The sequence below is a fragment of the Ipomoea nil genome, unplaced genomic scaffold (genome assembly GCF_001879475.1).
Source record: "Ipomoea nil cultivar Tokyo-kokei standard unplaced genomic scaffold, Asagao_1.1 scaffold0317, whole genome shotgun sequence".
NCBI classification, from domain to species: domain Eukaryota; kingdom Viridiplantae; phylum Streptophyta; class Magnoliopsida; order Solanales; family Convolvulaceae; genus Ipomoea; species Ipomoea nil.
Genome location: NW_017616745.1, coordinates 1,350,147 through 1,369,822, shown reverse-complemented (window position 1 = coordinate 1,369,822; position 19,676 = coordinate 1,350,147). Strand labels below are relative to the sequence as shown.

The window sequence follows — 19,676 nt, the reverse complement described above, 5'->3', positions numbered from 1 at the left end:
TTGCATAATCATTATGTATTTCACAATTTTGTGTGAGATTTTCCATTAAATAGCTCTTTTGGTGATGTTCTAACAGAAACAGCATGGATGTGTTGAGGATGTAGCTTGGCATATGAAGGATGAGAACTTATTTGGTTCAGTTGGAGAAGATAAACATCTACATATATGGGATACACGCATTCCAGCAATCAAGCTTAATCAATCTGTACTTTGTCATGATGCTAAGGTGAGTATTTGAGTACAGAAATGGAGTCATACATATCTGTAGAGGATGGTATCTTTCATTCAGATCTTTACAAGCGTACTTTCCTAACATTTCTTTGTTATTAATACAGGTTAACTCCCTGGCATTTAATCCTATTTGTGGATGGGTTGTAGCAACTGGATCTTCTGATAAGAAAGTCAAAATGTTTGATCTGCGCAAGATTTCGCCTTTCCTCCATATCTTGGAATGTCCATTGCAGTAAGAGGCTATTCTACTTCCCATTTTCTTCTTGAGGAAACTTTGCTTTCTTTATCAATCGTTAGGGCATAATTGTTCTCTCTCTCTCTCTCACTATCTCTCTGTGAATGAAATGAAAACAAGTATTAAAGGCTTTTCTGAACATTTTGTGACAGGGAGGAGGTTGACCATGTTAGGTGGAATCACAAGCATGAGAAGTTTTTAGCTTCAAGTTCTGGCAGGAAGATTCTTGTTTGGGATATTAGCAGGTATTTCTTCACTACTGTTACATGGTGCATAGCTATATCTGTGAAGAATTCAAGAAATGAATGCATTGTTATATGAGTTTTTTTACTTTTCTTGCTATCCATCCCAGGATTGGGCGCGCACAAACCAGTGAGGAGGCTAAAGGAGGACCCCCGGAGTTTGCCTTTCTTCACTCTGCCCACACGGATAGCATTACAGACTTCTCATGGAGCCCAACCTACGGCTTGGCGATCGCTAGTGCAGCCAAGGACAACAGTCTACAGTTATGGCGGATGCGAGAAGTCATGTAATTTGTGAAGAAGAGGAAGATGATGATGAGAATTGAAGGCCCCATAGCTTCTTTTTCCAACTTTGGTATTGTTAATTCTGAGCTGTGGTTTATCTTTTCTTTCCAAACTATTGTTACTATGGATTTACCAGACTTCTTTTAGCCTCTATTGGGCTGAGCTGAGACTCCTTCTATATGCATATTCTGTTACCAACTATTTTCATTCTTTGCTCAAATGCATGTGCATATAAATAGGTTGTACTGTGTTATTCGACCTTGTATTCATGTTCAATCAACTATTTCTTATGATGGTTGTTGTGTTTGTAAGCCTTGAGTGCCTCTAATATTAGATCAGATGACCTAGAAAGAAAAATAATGAGATTTAAGACATTTATAGCTTACGAAAAGTTCATATATATTTAGTTGTCCTCAGGCTTGCATAGTGATTGATCACTTGACCTCAAGTCACAGCTGAAGGTGGCAGAGTGGAGATTCAAACCCCACCTCAAACATCATTAGAGTTGGACTCTCCAAGTAAGCGTTGAGCTCCACATGTTGGAGTAGGGTGTAGGACTAATCTATCTATCTATCAGGGGTGGTAGAGAAGAGCATAGTAAACAAAATGGTGCTACACCACCAAGCTATGAAGCTTCTTAAATGCTTGTGCGATCAACTCAAAACCCTAAATGATACACAAGTGACCTCACTCACAGATAATGCACTCCTTGAAGCAACGAGTTTAGACATTTGGCAAGTCATCTTAAATATTGCGGAAGCATATCCTTTGACGGTTTATTTCGAAACCTCCATGCCGCAGAATATACTTCACGTTGCAGTAATGAACTGTAGCGAATAATACCAATAAGATTAAATAAAAGCAATAATTTAAACATAAAAATCAGATTACCAATAAGATTAAATAATACTTGTTTTTATTTAGGGAATATAGTTTTTAATTAAATATGTAATCAAATTTTATAGTTGTGTTTTAAAAGGTTATCAACTAAACACTAACTATGATTTTGATTCTCATTCTTGGTCTGTAAAGCTATGAACCAAACACACCCTAAGTTTATCATTATCATTCACTCGTAATCTCGTATGAATGGCCCTTTGGCTTTGCCAAGATCAACTAATGCACCAAATCACTTACCAAATAAACATATTAATGTGGATAAAATGTTATGTAAATATTACGCTTTATAGTGCAAAATGTAACACGAAAGAAATGTGCAAAATATGTTATACAATTATTTAGGAAATCTAATTTTACCATACAATTAATCACCGCCATTCAAAGCACAAAATATGACACTTTTGAGTTTTAAATAATTAGATGGCAAACTAGGGTGGACGTCTTGACACTGATATCTGAACAAAATTTAATTCGAATATGCTCAATTCGGGTGAATTTATTTCTTATTAGTTTGGATACAACAAGGATTTTATTTTATTTTATAAATTTTGAGTTTTAAAATAATTTTATCATTGATCTATTTATAGTACGTGTTTTTGTATACTATCAAACTAAAAATAAAATAAAATACTAATAATTAACTAAGATATTTTTAAAATTAATATAATTCTAATTATGAAATACATTTAATAGTCAATATAATTTATATTTTATATTTTATATTTTATATTTATAATAATTGATAATTGATAAGGCTATAGCTGGGGCAACCCACTTGTCCTATGGAGCTCACTAGTGTATTTTCCAACCTCACGAGTGAACTTCCCGACCTCAGTAGTACATTCCCCGACCTCGTAAGTGCACTTCCCATCTCCCGTCTTGTGAGTGTACTCCTCGTTCTCCCGAGCAAATTTCCCGACCTTGGGAGTGCATGCCTACTTCCCGATCTCATTGTTAGTATGTAGATCTCTCGGTCTATTTGTTAGTAAACCTCCCGATTTCATTAGTAGTAGGCCTCCCCGGTCTCATTATCAAATAAACTTACCGATCTCATTGTATATTTGTATATAGTCTCTTCCGACCAAGGGCCGCCGATCGAGATATGATAATCAAAACAAAGCCAACCAAATCCGAGCACAATCGGTAAGTTTGTGCGCTTTTTGGTGCCATTGTATATCCGAGTGCACATTTTTGTGCCTTCAAGTTAGTGTATTTTTTTTAAAGAGCAGTAGATATGGACGAAATTAATGGTTGAGATTTTTGCGCATTTTTCACCTTGGGACTGCTTCGCACCTGATCCTGGACATATATATATATATATATATATATATATACATATGTATATATATATATATGTATATATATATATATATATATATATATATATATATATATATATATATATATATATATATATATATATATATATATATATATATATATATAGATTTAGGTTCTGGTGCGGTTAGGGTGCCCAAGTGCGGTTGTGCGGTTTAATTTGGACCATTCATCTCGCTTAAATCAACGTCCAGAATTGTCAAAATTAAAAAAAAAAAATACGGTGGCAATTTTGTAATTTTTGCATGTAGGTCAAAATTAAGGTGAGCGGATCTGTGATTAATGTGCGTGGGGTTTGTGCTTAATGTGCGTGAGGTTGTGCTTAATGTGTGTGGGGGTTGTACTTAATGTGCGTGAGGTTGTGCTTAATGTCAATAGTTGTTGAAACTTAAAATCTGTGAGTTAATATATTAAAGTGCGTGGGGTTTGTGCTTAATGTGCGTGAGGTTGTGCTTAATGTGTGTGGGGGTTGTACTTAATGTGCGTGAGGTTGTGCTTAATGTCAATAGTTGTTGAAACTTAAAATCTGTGAGTTAATATATTAAAGTGCGTGGGGTTTGTGCTTAATGTGCGTGAGGTTGTGCTTAATGTGTGTGGGGTTTGTACTTAATGTGCGTGAGGTTGTGCTTAATGTCAATAGTTGTTGAAACTTAAAATCTGTGAGTTAATATATTAAAGTGCGTGGAGTTTGTGCTTAATGTGCGTGAGGTTGTGCTTAATGTGTGTGGGGTTTGTACTTAATGTGCGTGAGGTTGTGCTTAATGTCAATAGTTGTTGAAACTTAAAATCTGTGAGTTAATATTTAAAGTGCGTGGGGTTTGTGCTTAATGTGCGTGAAGGCTGTGCTTAATGTGTGTGGGGTTTGTACTTAATGTGCGTGAGGTTGTGCAGACGCTATCATTTGTGTAGACGCTGTGTGTAGACGCTATCATTTGTGTAGACGCTGTGTGTAGACGCTATCATTTGTGTAGACACTGTGTAGGCACTATCTTCTTCCCGACGTTTTTTTTTTTTTTTTTTTTTTTTAAATTTTTATTGATTTGAGTCGTTGATCTAAATTTGATCAACAGCTCAGATCTAACCGCACAACCGCACGGGAAGCTATACCCGCACCTGAACCCTTCCCTATATATATATATATATATATATATATATATATATATATATATATATATATATATATATATATATATATATATATATATATATATATATATATATATATATATATATATATATATATATATATATATATATATAAGGCTTAGCCCGTGGGCTAAGCCCGTTAGGCCCGCTCTTTCATGGGCCATCTTTTTTTGTAACCCAAACCCATCCCGCGGCGGGGCAGGTGAGGACCAGCCCGCGGACTTCGACCGGCCGCCTAGGCGGTCTAGGTTGCGCCTAGACCGCCTAGCCGGCCGAAACGTCTCATGTCGTTTTTTTTTATTGTAATTTTTATTTTTATTTTTAGGTGTTATTTGTCAAAACGACGTCGTTTTGGCGAATAACCCCTAAAAAAAAATAAAATCGCAAATTCAGTTCAGCCACGCCCTTCTGTTTAATTACACTTTTTTAAAAAAAAAGAAAAATTGAACTGCCTAATTGCACTTTTGAGTAAAGTTTAAAGGTCTATTTTACCCTTTTTCCTATATATATACTAGTCATTTTTTATGCGCGATGCGCAAAAACATATGTTCAATATTTATATTTTTAAAAATAACTAACAAATTTTTATTAATTAAAATCTATTTGAAATCAAAATTATTTATTATATTAATCCAATATATAATGTCTACAAATATTATTATCATTAAAGAATATAAGAAAGTATATGGTGGATGCATGTGCATGGTAACAATATTGAAAAAAATAACGGAAGTTATAACGGTAGTGTATTTTCGTCCAAAAAATTATATAATACAACTCTAAAAATACAATATACAAAGTAATTAGCATTAAAAACATGGGCATAAATTAGAGATATAACTTTGATTGAGACTTATTATGTTTTTAGATTCATGATGAGTAACAAGTCAAATTTAATTATTTCATTTTTTTTTTTGTTGGAGAAGGGTAAAAAAACTCGATCTTAAATTTTATACGAAAGTGCAATTAAAATCATTAACTTTTGAAATGTGTAATTAAACACTTCAACTTATTAAAATTTTTAAATAAGTCTAATTTACCGATAACTAATAAATTATCAATAAGCACACCGTCATTGACTGTCATCGACTATCGTTGACCGCCGCCATTCACAAAAAATCGATGCCCAATCATAATTGGTTGATCAGCGTGGCATTCTCAGCTCCCATTTTCACTTGCCTGCCTGCCACTCATAATTGGTTGATAATTAATAGGCAAACTCTAGACTTTATTGTAATATAATGCTTCATTTCCAACCATACATACATAGGGAAGGCATTAGGTGCGGGAATAGCTTCCTGTGCGGTTGTGCAGTTAGACGCACATTAAGCATTAAACTGACACATTTTAAGTACACAATACACGCACATTAAGCACACAAACAAAACATCTTAAGAACACAAATCACGCATCTTAAGAACACCAACCACGCACCTTAAGCACATAACAAAGCACCTTAAGAACACAAATCACGCACCTAAGGTTTTAAAAATGGTTCACTTTAAGTTTTACATAACTGACACACCTTAAGCATACAAATCACGCACCTTAAGATGAAAACAACGCACATTAAGAAAGAAATTCACGCACATAAGTTTCAGCAACTACTCATATTAAGCATAAACCCACGCACCTTAAGCACAAAACTCAGGCACCTTAAGCACAAAACCCACGCAACTTAAGCACAAAACCCACGCACCTTAAGTTTTAACAACTACTACCATTAAGTACACAACACACGCACCTTAAGCACAAATTTCACGCACCTTAAGCACAAACTCACGCACCTTATATACAAAACTCACGCACCTTACTCACAAAAATCATGCACCTTACATTTCACCTAAATGTTGATTTAAGCAAAATCAATGGTTCTCCTTTACCGCACAACCGCACCTGACACCCTCAACCGCAAAAGAACCCATTTCCACACACACACACACACACACACACACACACACACACACACACACACACACACACACACACACACACACACACACACACACACACACACACATATATATATATATATATATACATACATACATATATATCTATATATATGTTAGATAGCTCCCGCACATCCAACGCTAACTTGTAAGTTCAAAGAGCATGAACCACCGTCTCCTCTTGCATGCCACATACCGGACACGTTGGACCATGTCTACCCTCTTTATAAGGAGATTGTTGATGTTAGGAAAAACCTTTTCAACCGTTACACCATCTTCAATAGTGTCTCCAAATAAATTTCATCTTATTCAACATAACATATCAATAAGACGAGAGAAACACATATCAACTGTTTATGTAGAGGTCATCTCACATCGATCATACAACCTTATCAACGACTGCAATCAATACCTTGGTGAATCTGTCCAAACCAATTGATCTCGTTGTATAGCGGCTGCTGCATCTGGTAGACTAGGGGCAACAAAGCTCCAAAGATTTGCGTTGACCCGTTATATATTTTATATTTTTTTTTTGAAAAAAATCATAATTGAAGAGCGAAATGCTCTTGTATGTAACACATTTTCAATGATTTTTTTGATAGAGAAGCAAAATTGGTCATGTCACAATAATACTAGGACAAAAAATGAATGTTCTGATAAATTAAAAAATGAATAAAAGTAGAATATCGCGTATAAATCTAGGATAAAAAATGGAATTAACTCATTTGTATTATCTAAAAATTAGGGGAGATTATGTCGTCCTATTGGTGCAACCATGTGGAAGACGATCATGCAAGTTGCCAACCTCCCATGGGTATATATGATAAACATTTAACTTTGAATTCAAAAATGGGAAGTTTCAAAATTGGAAGTTAAATTAATTAATGTATTTTTGCAACAGACAAACAATACCAATGAGTGTGGTGAGATTAAAAATTATTTGTCTGTGTATGAGAATTTATCTGGGCAGGTGATTAATTATCACAAATCCAGTATATGTTATAGCCGGAATACATGCGAGGCAGATAGGGAGGAAGTGGCGCAGATCTTAGGGATGGTTCAAGCTCTTAATTTTGGTAAATACTTTGGGACTTCCCTCTTTTGTTGGAAGAAATAAAAAGACAGTTTTCTCATATATTGAGGATAAAATCAAACAGAGGATTGAGTCCTGGAACAAGAAATTATTATCACAGGTTGGTAAGGAAGTTTTATTGAAAAGTGTGGCTCAATCTATGCCTACCTTTTCAATGAGTGTTTTTTTGTTGCCTATATCTGTTTGCACAGCTATTAAAAGGACCATGAATCGTTATTGGTGGGGTTCTGGAACTGATCGTGGTATTCACTGAAAAGCTTGGATAAATCATGTATTCCAAAGAAGCATGGTGGCCTGGGTTTCAAAGATTTGAGAGCTTTTAATTTGGCCATGTTAGGTAAGCAAGCATGGCGTTTGCTTACTGTTAGGAACAAGTGTAATTAGATTTTGATGATACCAAACTCACTAGGATTGTAGATCCCTATTCTTCCTTTCATAGTTAGGACTTTTGTTACAAACGAAAGTTGTTGTAACTCAACAAATGATTCACACTATGTATTGTACGAATCCTGTTGAGATTATCAAAATAGGTCTACTTGAAGACATGAAGACAACAAGACGGAAAAGATCATTGCAGACGAAAGATGAAAGGACGAACTGTCAGATGAACATCATTTGACAAAGAGGACCTCTCATCTAAGTAAAAAAAGTCGAAAGATAAAGGACAATCTTTCGAAGATCTTCTCCGAGAAAACAAGTTTAAGTAAAATTTGTAAGGACAACCTTCATTAAGTGAAGCAATAAGAATGTTGTCGATGACTTAAATGGGCAATCATTCAGGACAAAAAGTGTCCTATGAATGATTTTCAAAAAAGACAAGGAGCATTAAAAGACCTGTACCATCTTGTCAGAAAATAAGGACAAAAGCCATAACGCTTTTAGCTCCAACGGCTACACAGTACATGTGCATTAAATGCTCGGTGTCCACTGGTCAATACACATTGGTTAATAGGTTTGAAATCTTCATCTCCCTCCAACGGATGAATTTTCCCCACCTATAAATACCTCTCTACACCATTGAAGAATGGGCAGGTTATTCAACAATTTCTATCCAACGAAAAGCTCTTAAAACAGTTTCATTTCTTAAAGCTTTTCATAACCAGTGTTTTTGTGAACTTTTCAAAAAGCTCATCCATCATCCACACTTCACAAAAGTTGAAGAAGTCTTGCATCCTTTTAAGTGAAGACTCATCCAGAATCAAGACAAGACTTCAACCTGTAGGAGAAACACGACATCATCCTTCCCACACTCATCCCGTAGAAATAAGTTGATAGAAGCGGAGTAAACTCGAGGAGTTGAAAAACCTATCAAGTGGTTGTCCGGCTTAGTGATTAAGGAAGCCAACTTGAAGTAGTTTGTACTAGGAGTGTTAGTGCAAACCCTTTCACGAGTTGTGAAAGAAGAGTAGAGTAGGCTTCGTTAACAGCCGAACCACTATAAAAATCTCTCTCTCTATATCTCTTTAAATATTGCTCTTTACCTTTCGTGCATTGCAATCATATCGACCAAACGCTAAAAGCTTTTAACGAAAGTGTGCAAAGTATAACTAAGACGAAATCATATTCCGCTGTGCATTACTCCGAAAGGAGTAACCTTGAAAAATCGATTAGAGTCTATTCATCCCCCCATTAGACTCTCTTTCGACCCTACCGGGACCAACACTTACTAAAACTGATTCATTTGTATCTCGTGTTTACAATGCCAGGTACTACCCTAAGGGATCATTCTCTGAAGCATGCTTGAGGAATAATCCTAGTTTTTGTTGGCGGAGTATTATGACAGTTAAGGACTTAGTTTGTAGTGGAGTGAGACGCAGAATTGGGAATGGGGAGGCGATACTAATTTGGGATCATCCCTGGCTCCAAGATGATCAAGATCCTATGATACATACTGAGATGCCTCCACAGCTGGATGACGCAAAAGTGATGGGATTAATTGATCAGGATACTGGTTTATTGGATCACTCGATCCTAATTGATATTTTTCAACCTACGGACGTGGCTCGGATTTTGAAGATACCAATTTCCCCGAACTACGAGGACACTTGGTATTGGCATGGGGATCCTAAAGGTTGTTACTATGTTAAAAGTGGATACATGCTCATTGTTGGAAATTATGTTGCAAATGAGGGCACTTTTAATAAATGGCTCACTTTATGGAACCTAAAATTCCCCCAAACTGGAAGACATTTTTATGGGGAGCATTATGTGATATCCTGCCCACTACCACCAATTTGAATATAAGGAGGGTGGGAATTGAGCCTACTTGTGCTGTGTGGTATTACTCATGAGGATACTATGCATTCATTGGTTTTGTGTGATTTTGCAAGCTCCATATGGCGTGAATCCCACCTTCCAATCCCCAATATTGTGACAAATAATTTTCATTCTTGGTTTGGTGAAGTTATGAATATTCTAGAAACTAATGAAATTATGTTCACAGCTGCAATTCTTTATTATATTTGGACGGCGAGAAATGGTGCAGTTTGGGATGCTTACCTGCCGACTTCGAGGAAGCTAGTAGCGATGGCCACTACTGCGCTCCATGCATGGCGACATGTTCACCACAGCAGCCGGTTCTTCCGGTTCCAAGTGCGGCCGAGGCTGCCGTAACACTACCTGCCGCTACCAGCCATGCATCGCCACTTTTGGGTGGACGTGCCACTTCGATGCAACTTACCATCCTGCGACGAACAAGGCGTCCGTTGGGGCGGTACTTCGAGATGAGAACGAAGGATATCTTGCAGCGTTCAACACTACCCTTCCCGATTGTTTTTCGCCATTAATGGCCGAGGCTTACGCGTGCAAGGAAGCCTTGTCGTGACTCAGAAATCGTGGGGAGCGGTTTATTCATCTCTACACGGATTGTCTAACTCTTCAGCACTATTTGTCTTCCACCACTGGACTAGTTCGTTCGTACGTTGGCTATGCTATAGATAGTTGCAAATCTTTTATTACTTATTTCGATTGCTGTTTTATTAAGTTCGTTCCTAGATCAGGTAATTTAATAGCTCATACTTTAGCATCTACAGCTTTTGATCAAGCTACTGCTATGTATTGGGATACTATCCCACCTAACTCTATTTCAACTTATCTCTAATATATGCCATTCTGGTTTGCTTTCAAAAAAAAAAAAATGAAATAAAAATTAACCAAACAAGTAGTTAGAAACAAAAAAAAAATAAATTAATTAATTAACTTGATAATATGCATAGATTTTAATGACAAATTATCTTGTTATAGCGTATATGCCACATATGTATTGTTCTAGAGAGAGAAACTAGTAGGTAAGTTAAATAAGGTTTAATTTGAATGTGAGTGGATAATATAGGGAAGACATAATTTGAAATGGAAGAGAACTGGAGAAGTTGAGAAGATGAAGAAGTTTATAACTTAACCTGTAAGATTAATTTAAGTGGGAGGGGGACCAAATATTTTGAATGAACAACAAAATTTTAATATTCTATATAATATTTTTAAATTTTTTTTTAATATTATATATAATATTAAAAAATTGGGGATGGGGTGGGGGCAAAACCCCCACCCCCACACACACATATATATATATATATACACATACATACATATATATGTTAGATAGCTCCCGCACATCCAACGCTAACTTGTAAGTGCAAAGAGCATGAACCGTCTCCTCTTGCATGCCACATATCGGACACGTTGGACCAATGTCTGCCCTATGTATAAGGAGATTGTAGATGGTAGGAAATATTTTTTCAACCATTATTGCACCATCTTCAATAGTGTCTCCAAATAACTTTCATCTTATTCAACATAACATATCAATAAGACAAGATCAGAGAAACACATATTAACTGTTTATGTAGAGGTCATTTTACATCGATCAAACAACCTTATCAACGACTGCAATCAATACCTTGGTGAATCTGTCCAAACCAATTGATCTCGGTGTATAGCGGCTGCTGCATCTGGTAGACTAGGGGCAACAAAGCTCCAAAGATTTTGAGCTTTCAAATGTGTGGTCATTATAATTTGTCAATAATTGTAATTGAATTTCTCATTCAATTTGAGATCCAACCATACAATATTGAAATTCGTTGTCATATCTCACTACATGAATTAAAGGTTGACGATACCAAATCTTGGATATATTAAAATATAATATATTTATATATAATTTGAGAGGAAAAAAAGAACATAAAAAGAAAGTAGTCATTTTTATTACTTTTGATGATGATATTAAAATGTTTTGTAACACATTCTATTTATAATAAAAGAATAACAAACTATAGCTATGAGAAAAAAAAAAAAATTAACCACTACCCCCACTAACACCTACCACTAACCATTACCCCCATTAACAAATGCCACTATCCCACTAAAGAAATTAAATTCCACTAGCTTTTAACTTGTTTAATATCATTTTAACATCAATCTGTCCAAAATGGTCCAGACTAGCCAGCTCATTCTTGGGATTTAATTAATTTGCATCCTGTCCCTTTATGCGCAAAAAGGAACCTTTATGCTATACAATTCAAACGTTTTCTAAAAAAGTTGTATATATATTAGTGCAAGTAGAAACCCATGAAGGACAAAAAAAAAAAACTTGGTAACTCAACTTAAAATTTTTTTTTTTTTATTTTTTTTTAATTTTAATTTTTTTTTTTTTTTACCAAGTTCAACTAATTTGGCTATCCCTGTAATAATTAAGTGGATTGGTAGCTAGCAAAGATGGTTGTTGAACAGATGAGATTTGAGAAAATAAACAAATGCGTGGTATGATGTAATGAATTCGAAAGTAATTGTTTAAAAGGAAATATTATTTGTAATATAGTTTTAACAACCACTTATATCATTAATTAAGAAGAATGGGCCCTCATGTTTGGAATTTGGGTGTTTGTTTTATTAATAAAATTTTGTCGTCTTCATCACCCTAGCTTCAATTCATACCATATTATAGTAGGAAAGTTGTAGCTAGCTGACATTATATATATATAAATCCGACCATTATATTATTGTACGTGAACAACTATATGTATTTAAAACATAGCGTGGCAGGCCATCAATTTCCATTTGAGTTAAGATCATCACTCATCAGATAGAATAAATTTGCATATATGGCATCTTCTTCTTAAGCACTTATTCGTCAAAAACCAGGTAGAGTGCTTTAAATTTGATTCATTAATTCTATATATGTAGCTAGCTAGCAATTCATTAGTGGAAATTATGGAATTTCCGACCACCTGAAAGTGATCTTAAATCAAGTTGATACCAAAAAGTGGTCAGAAATAGCAACAAAGGTTTTTCCGGATACCAAAAGTGGTCGGAACAAGGATTTTGACTTGATTTAAGATCACTTTCAGGTGATCGGAAATTTCATAATTTCCAATAATGATTCAAGCTTCAATTCTATTCCCCATATATACATGATATGATGTTACGCTGTAGTAGATTTCAGCAAATACCTGCCACTATACAGAGCTATATTGGCAGCAAATTGGGATGAAGCTCAAATATTCTTCAACCAAAACCCCGCAGCAATTCAATCTCCACTTAAGACGGACTTAGAGAGTGCATTGCATGTTGGTGCTAGAGTAGGTAATGCCTCCTTTATGGAAAAGCTTGTAGCATTATTGTTGGACCATGAACTTAGCCCCAGAGACGACTATGGGTCTACCCCACTTCACATCGCTGCCCGGCATGGAAACATTGAGGTGGCTCATATCCTTATTCGCAGGAATTCTAATCTCCTCTATCTTCAAAACAAACAAGGTTTTTTCCCCATCCATTATGCAGCTGGGAATGATCGCAAAAGCAAGGACGCCTTTCTGTATTTCCTTCGTCTCACTAGGGATGATGAATACGGGCAGCCTAATCCATATGAAGGCCCAACTGGTGTCACTATGCTTGTTGAATTAATCATATATAAATTCTATGGTACGTAGTATATATCTTATCCATCTTAATTACCCTCTTTAATTTGCTTACCTACCTACCTAGCTTCTAATTTAATTGAAATTTATATGTATATTATACACAGATTTGGCTCTGCAATTGGTTGTAAGGTACCCTGATTTGGGACGTCATAAGATGTTAGGTCCTTCTATGTCAGCTTTGGATGCCCTGGTTCTTAGTAACTGTTCCATTATTAACAAACACAGTCTAAACTTTTAGCAAAATTTCATATACTATTGTGAGTAACTATATATCCATTATTTCTATTATATTGTCCATCTTTATTTATATATATATATATACTTGTTCTTCAATCTCGTGCCTGTCAGCCAACTTACTAGCTAGTAAAATTTATTATTGCATGCAGGTGTTTCTAAGGCTGAGTCAAAAACATCTACCCCAATTTTCCACCTCTTCACTTCACTACTACAATGTATGTATGTATGGATGTGTGTGTATACATAACTACTATACCTAACATGACCACATCAGATCAAAATATATAATAATAAAAATAATGGATTTTGTTTATTATTATTTTAATTCAATATATCTATCTATCTATCTATTTATCTATCTATCAGGGCTGGTAGGGAAGAACAGAGACATAGTAAACAAAATAGTGCTGCACCACCAAGTTGTAAAGCTTCTTAAATGCTTGTGCGAACAACTCAAAACCCTAAATGAAACACAAGTGATCTCACTGACGACAACGCATGCACTCTTTGAAGCAACGAGTTTAGACATTTGGCAAGTCATATTGAATATTGCAGAAGCATATCCTTTGTCGGTTTATTTCGTAAACTCCATGAAACAGAATATACTTCACGTTGCAATAATGAACCGTAGCGAAAATGTTTTTAACCTTGTTTGTGGAACCAGTGTGCTTATGGCTTATTTACCGGATCATCGAGACAAATATAATAATAGCACTTTGCATTTCGCTGCGAAATTGGCACCTCTGCACAAACTAAATCTTGTTTCTGGTGCAGCTCTTCAAATGCAACGAGAGCTGCAATGGTTTAAGGTATGGTATGTCACAATCTCTTATATGTTTTCCCCCAGCATTTGATTTTTTTTTTTTTTTTTTTTTTATTTAAACTAACACACACACATATATGATTCATTTCATCTGATCTGCAGGTAGTAGAAAAAATCACACAATCAAAGTACTTGTCAAATCGGAATAGAGATGACAAAACACCAAGTATGGTCTTTATGGAGGAGCATAAGGAGTTAAAAGAGGCAGGGGAGAAATGGATGAAAGACACAGCAAATTCATGCACAATTGCAGCAGCCCTCATTGTTACTGTAGTATTTGCAGCAGCCATTACAGTTCCTGGTGGCAACAGTGGTGAAAATGGCCTCCCAATCTTCTCCAACCACAATGCTTTCACAATATTTGCCATCTCAAATGCTGCCTCTCTCTTCACATCAGCTACTTCCTTGCTTGTCTTCTTGTCCATCCTAACTTCGCGCTACGCAGAAGAAGACTTCCTATACGCTCTTCCCAAGAGACTAATCATAGGCCTCTTCACCTTGTTTTTGTCCATAATATTTATGATGATTGCCTTCTCCGCCACTGTGTATCTGGTATTTGGGCATAACAGAAGGGGAGTTCTTATTATAGTGGCTGCATTTGCATGTTTGCCGGTCACTTCATTTGTGCTTCTTCAATTTCCGCTGCTTGTAGATTTGGTGTCATCTACGTACGGACGGGGCATTTTCGATCAGCGTGGCATTCCCCAGCTCCCTTATTGACTTGCATGCCACTAATAATTAATTGGTTTGATGAGAGGCACACTCTAGACTTTGTAGTGCTTTGATCATTTTAATTTGTGGTTCTAGGCAAAAGTTTTAGCCAAATTACATTTTCCAGTAAATGTAATTTAAGTTTAATTTACATATTATTGCTTATTGTGCATACATATAAATGTTTTACATTGTGAATTTGAGGATATATAATAATCTACTCACTAGACTATGCTTTTTGAAGTGTATATTATACTTCTTTGTTTAGCTGGTTGATGTAATTAAAGCAACCAAAGATTTGATTTTAATTTGGTACTCTTTGACGGAATTGGTTACATACACAGCGAGGGAGAAGAGAAGAAACTGGAAAGATATACAGAAGAATGAAGCTATACAGAGTGGAAGGAAAAACGGTTGTGACAAACATGAGAGGGGGTAATTACTCTAACACCCCTTTACTATTACAACTGTTAATGGCAGCTTGTAGAACACCTCCTGCTTCTAGTTCATGTGTGCTGCAGTCCTCCATTTCCCACCCGTAAGCTGGAGCATGTAGGTCTTGAATGCCCAGCTTAAAAGTAAAAGAGCGAAACATGGAGACATGAAGAACTTTGGTGAAACCATCGACTGTTTGAGCATAGGAAGAGATTGATAATAGCTTGATGAGCCCTTGAGTAACCTTTTCCCGGAAAATATGATAGTCGATTTCTATGTGCTTTGTCCATTCATGGAAAACATGGTTTTCAGCAATGACGATGGCCGGTCTATTATCACAAAACACGGCTGCAGGCCTTCTTAATACTATCTACAAATCTTGGAGCAATGAGGTGAGCTAATGTACTTCACAAATGGTGGCAGCGAGAGCACGATATTCTGCTTTGGAGGAGGAACGAGATACTGTGACTTGCTTCTTTGATCTCCAAGAAACAAGAGCTGAATTGAGAAATATGCAAAAACCAATGATAGACTTTCGTGTCTCCAAACAAGAAACCCAGTCTGTGTCAGAAAACACATTAAGTTGCATGACGTTATTCTTTGGATAGAATAACCCCTGACCAGGCGCATTTTTGATATACCGTAGAACCTGGTGTGCTGCAGTAATATGATCATCTGTTGGGACATCCACAAACTGACTTAGCTGTTGTACCGTATACGCTTTGTCTCGTATCGTTGTTGTTAGATATAACAGTTGGCCTACTAGTCTTCTGCGTAACTACTAGCATCATTAAGTGGGGTGCCATTATTCTTGCTTAAACGATGGCCTGGAACCATAGGCGTGCTCACTAGCTACAACTGAGGAATCGTGACTCATGCATTCAGAATATCCAAGGCATACTTACGTTGGCAGAGGTTCAATCCTACTTCACTCATGTGTGCTTCGATTCCCAAAAAATAACCCAAACTGCCCAAGTCTTTTATTTTAAAAGTGTTGTCAAGAAACACTTTAAGTTCTTGAATCAAAATCAAACTGGGACTTGTGACAAGAATATCATCTACGTAAACAAGGAGAGAAATGAAATTCATACCACTACCCTTGGTGAATAGCGAAGGATCAGATTTTGATTGTTCAAAATTCATGCATATCAGTGCATTGCGCAGTTTCGCATTCTATTGTCGGCTAGCTTGTTTAAGGCTGTAGAGCGATCTTAAGAGCCTGTAGACTTGACTTGGCTTTTCCCCTTGAAAACCGGGTAGTAGCTGATAAGTGCTTATTTGTCTATATTTTTCCCTCTTTCACTAAGCCATTTTGCTTATAGATCATTCCAAATTTCATGAGATTAGAACTAAATTGTGTTATTTTGCAAGGAGTTTGGTATGGTAAGATTTGGAAGACAAGATGAATATTTTCATGCATTTTGAAGGACATTGGAGTCAAGTGAAGCATTATGGTCTTATGGATAGATACATTTAGAGTCCATGGGAGCCAAGGAGAAGCTAAGCGGATAGACAAAACACTTCCAAGGAAGCCTAAGAGTGGTGTATTCAGTGGTCGTTCATTTGGGCGAACCAAAACAAAAGAGGATCAAAAGATCAAGACGTTGCAATTTTTGCTCATTTCGACCGCTGTTTGGTAATTTGATCATATCTCGACCTGTGAATGTCCAAATGAAGTGATTCTTGCACCATTTGAAAGAAGCCTCGAAGGGATACAACTTTCATGAAGACATCAAAGCCTAATTCTGAGCATAAAGTGGTCAAAATCATCCTACAAGTCGGAGTTACGTTGTAGAGAAGCACTTGACGCGTCGAGAATAGCGAGAAATGATCAGTTTGGGTACTGTACATGTTCGACGCGTTGAAACCCCCCGCCTATGCTCCTTTTAAGCTGAGTTTTCACTCATTTCTACACGGTTTTGAAGCCCATTCGAACCCTAACTATTTTATACTCTTTCATTTCATATTTTAGTGTTAGATTAGGTGTAGATTTATGTTCTTTATCATATTTCAAGCTTGTATTCAAGGATTCAACACTTGGATTCCAAGATTTACCATCAATTTCTTTAGAGAAGTGTTCTTTCCCTTATCTCTTTTCCTTTGCAATGTTTATGCTTTACACTTATGTTTTTGTGTTCTTTATGCTATTAAATCATGAGTAGTTAGTATGTTGGACTTTAGTTAGGGTTGTATTACCTATCTTGATGCTTAGTTTGTGATTATTGCATAAATGAGATTTTTGCCTACCTAGGGTTCTTGAGTTTATGAAGGATTTGTGTTTGTATTTTGTTAATGCTTGGTGTACAACATTCATTAACATGTTTGAGAGGATTCTTGATCTCAATTAGAGTTGGGTAAAGATTTCAAGCCACTCCTTGCATAAACCCGATTTTTCCTTTGAAAATGTGGGAAGTTGGGGGTTTTGATATTTTGTGTTCTTGAAGAACTTGGAGTTGATTCACCACGAGAGTGGGACAATTCCTTGTTCTAATCCTTGTTAATTTGCTCACGTGAGTGACGTATAGACTAGGATTCCTACGTGCATCCCCTTAATTCCTTGGTTGTGTGATTTCTCCCTAATTATATCCCATCGGTTGTTAAAGCATCTAGATGATAATCCTCCCTAGCTTGAGTCCTATTTCTTTATTTTGTGTTTACATCTTGTTAATATGTGTTCGTGTTATTTTGTTTAGTTATCGTATCCTTGAAACTTGTTGTTATTTCCTTAGCTTCTTGTTGATTTCCTTATGCTAGTGCCTAGTTGCTTGTGATTGCGTATTACGTGCCATAAATCCCAATCCCTGAGGACGACATTTCACACCCGTATACTCACCATCAATCATTTTTGCTACAATCAGTAGCACCATGTAAACTTCTTCATCCAAGTTTCCATACAAGCTAAGAATGCATTGTTGATGTCCAACTGGCAACTGGTGAATATGCCACAAGCCTGAGATGATGCCATGGCCAAGAACGTACGAATGGTAGTGAGCCTTGCTATGGGTGAGAATGTCTCGATGTAATCAATTCCCAGCTGTTGTGTATACCCCTTGACTACTAGTCTTGCCTTATACCTTTCCACCGAGCCATCTGCTTTAAGCTTCACATTATACACACGCTTACACCCGATAGGTGTCTTGCCGAGGGGTAGCTCAGTCAAGACCCAGGTGTTGTTATTATCCTGAAGAGCTTTAATTTCGGCAGCCATTACCTCCTTCCAACACTAGTATCGTATAGCTTGATTATATGATCGCGGCTAATCAACAGAGGTAACAACTATGCAAAAGATTTTGTGTGGCAAGGTAAGAGTGTTATATGAGGAAGGGGAGCATAAGGAGTTAAAAGAGGAAGGGGAGAAATGGATGAAAGACATAGCAAATTCATGCACAATTGCAGCAGCCCTCATTGTTACTGTGGTCTTTGGAGCAGCCATTACAGTTCCTGGTGGTAACAATGGTGAAAATGGCATCCCAATCTTCACCAACCACAATGCTTAGTTTTCACAATACACTGCTGGAAATTATGGAATTTTCGACCACCTGAAAGTGATCTTAAATCAATTCGAAAGAAAAAAGTGGTCGAAAATAGCAACAAAGGTTTTTTCGGATACCAAAAGTGGTCGGAACAAGAATTTTGACTTGATTTAAGATCACTTTCAGGTAGTCGGAAATTCCGTAATTTCCAACAGTGATATTTGCCATCTCAAATGCTGCATCTTTCTTCACATCCGCCACTTCCTTGCTCGTCTTCTTGTCCATCCTAACTCCGTGCTATGCAGAAGAAGACTTCTTATATGCTATTCCAACAGATTAATCATAGGTGGTGTAAATAGTAATTAAGATGTAAATATGATTATTTAAACCACCCTTGTCAAATGTAATTTAACTATAAAAAAAAAAATAGATATTGGAATTAGAGTTTTCAAAGAAAAAAAAAGTATTGAAATTAGAAATATTATTTTAATAAATTTAAATTAAATAATTAAATTTAAAAATTAAAACATTAAAAAAAAAAAAAAACCCCTTACCAGCGATGGTTTTTTTTTTTTTTTTTTTAATGTTTTAATTTTTAAATTTGTAAATAATTATTTAATTTAAATTTAATAGGTGTACTAATTGTTTCTAGATACAATG

The 19,676-nt window shown here is 36.1% G+C and overlaps 3 protein-coding genes across 3 annotated transcripts in view; all 3 read left to right on the top strand.

Moving 5' to 3' along the window:
• The window catches only part of LOC109168198 (60S ribosomal protein L11-like), a 54,809-nt gene extending 53,654 nt beyond the window's left edge, over positions 1–1,155 (top strand). Inside the window, exons 5-8 of the mRNA XM_019317247.1 lie at positions 77–226; positions 336–463; positions 619–711; positions 819–1,155. Of these exons, the coding sequence (XP_019172792.1) occupies positions 77–226; positions 336–463; positions 619–711; positions 819–999 (552 nt within the window). The 3' untranslated portion in view covers positions 1,000–1,155. The remainder of the gene's footprint in view (positions 1–76; positions 227–335; positions 464–618; positions 712–818) is intronic.
• Positions 1–19,356, top strand: part of LOC109165556 — a 50,710-nt gene extending 31,354 nt beyond the window's left edge. Inside the window, exon 7 of the mRNA XM_019314374.1 lies at positions 19,234–19,356. Within this exon, the coding sequence (XP_019169919.1) occupies positions 19,234–19,356 (123 nt within the window). The remainder of the gene's footprint in view (positions 1–19,233) is intronic.
• LOC109168218 (ankyrin repeat-containing protein ITN1-like) lies at positions 14,009–15,259 on the top strand. The gene is made up of 2 exons (XM_019317260.1): positions 14,009–14,383; positions 14,500–15,259. The coding sequence occupies exons 1-2, from the start codon at positions 14,165–14,167 to the stop codon at positions 15,115–15,117; spliced, it is 837 nt and encodes a 278-aa protein (XP_019172805.1). The 5' UTR covers positions 14,009–14,164; the 3' UTR covers positions 15,118–15,259.
• Positions 19,357–19,676: the final 320 nt, after the last annotated feature.

Coding starts and splice junctions, on each gene's coding strand:
- LOC109168218 (XM_019317260.1), top strand. CDS start 14,165: ATGAAACAGAATATACTTCACGTTGCAATAATGAACCGTAGCGAAAAT. Junction 14,384..14,499: donor GAGAGCTGCAATGGTTTAAG/GTATGGTATGTC, acceptor TCTGATCTGCAG/GTAGTAGAAAAAATCACACA.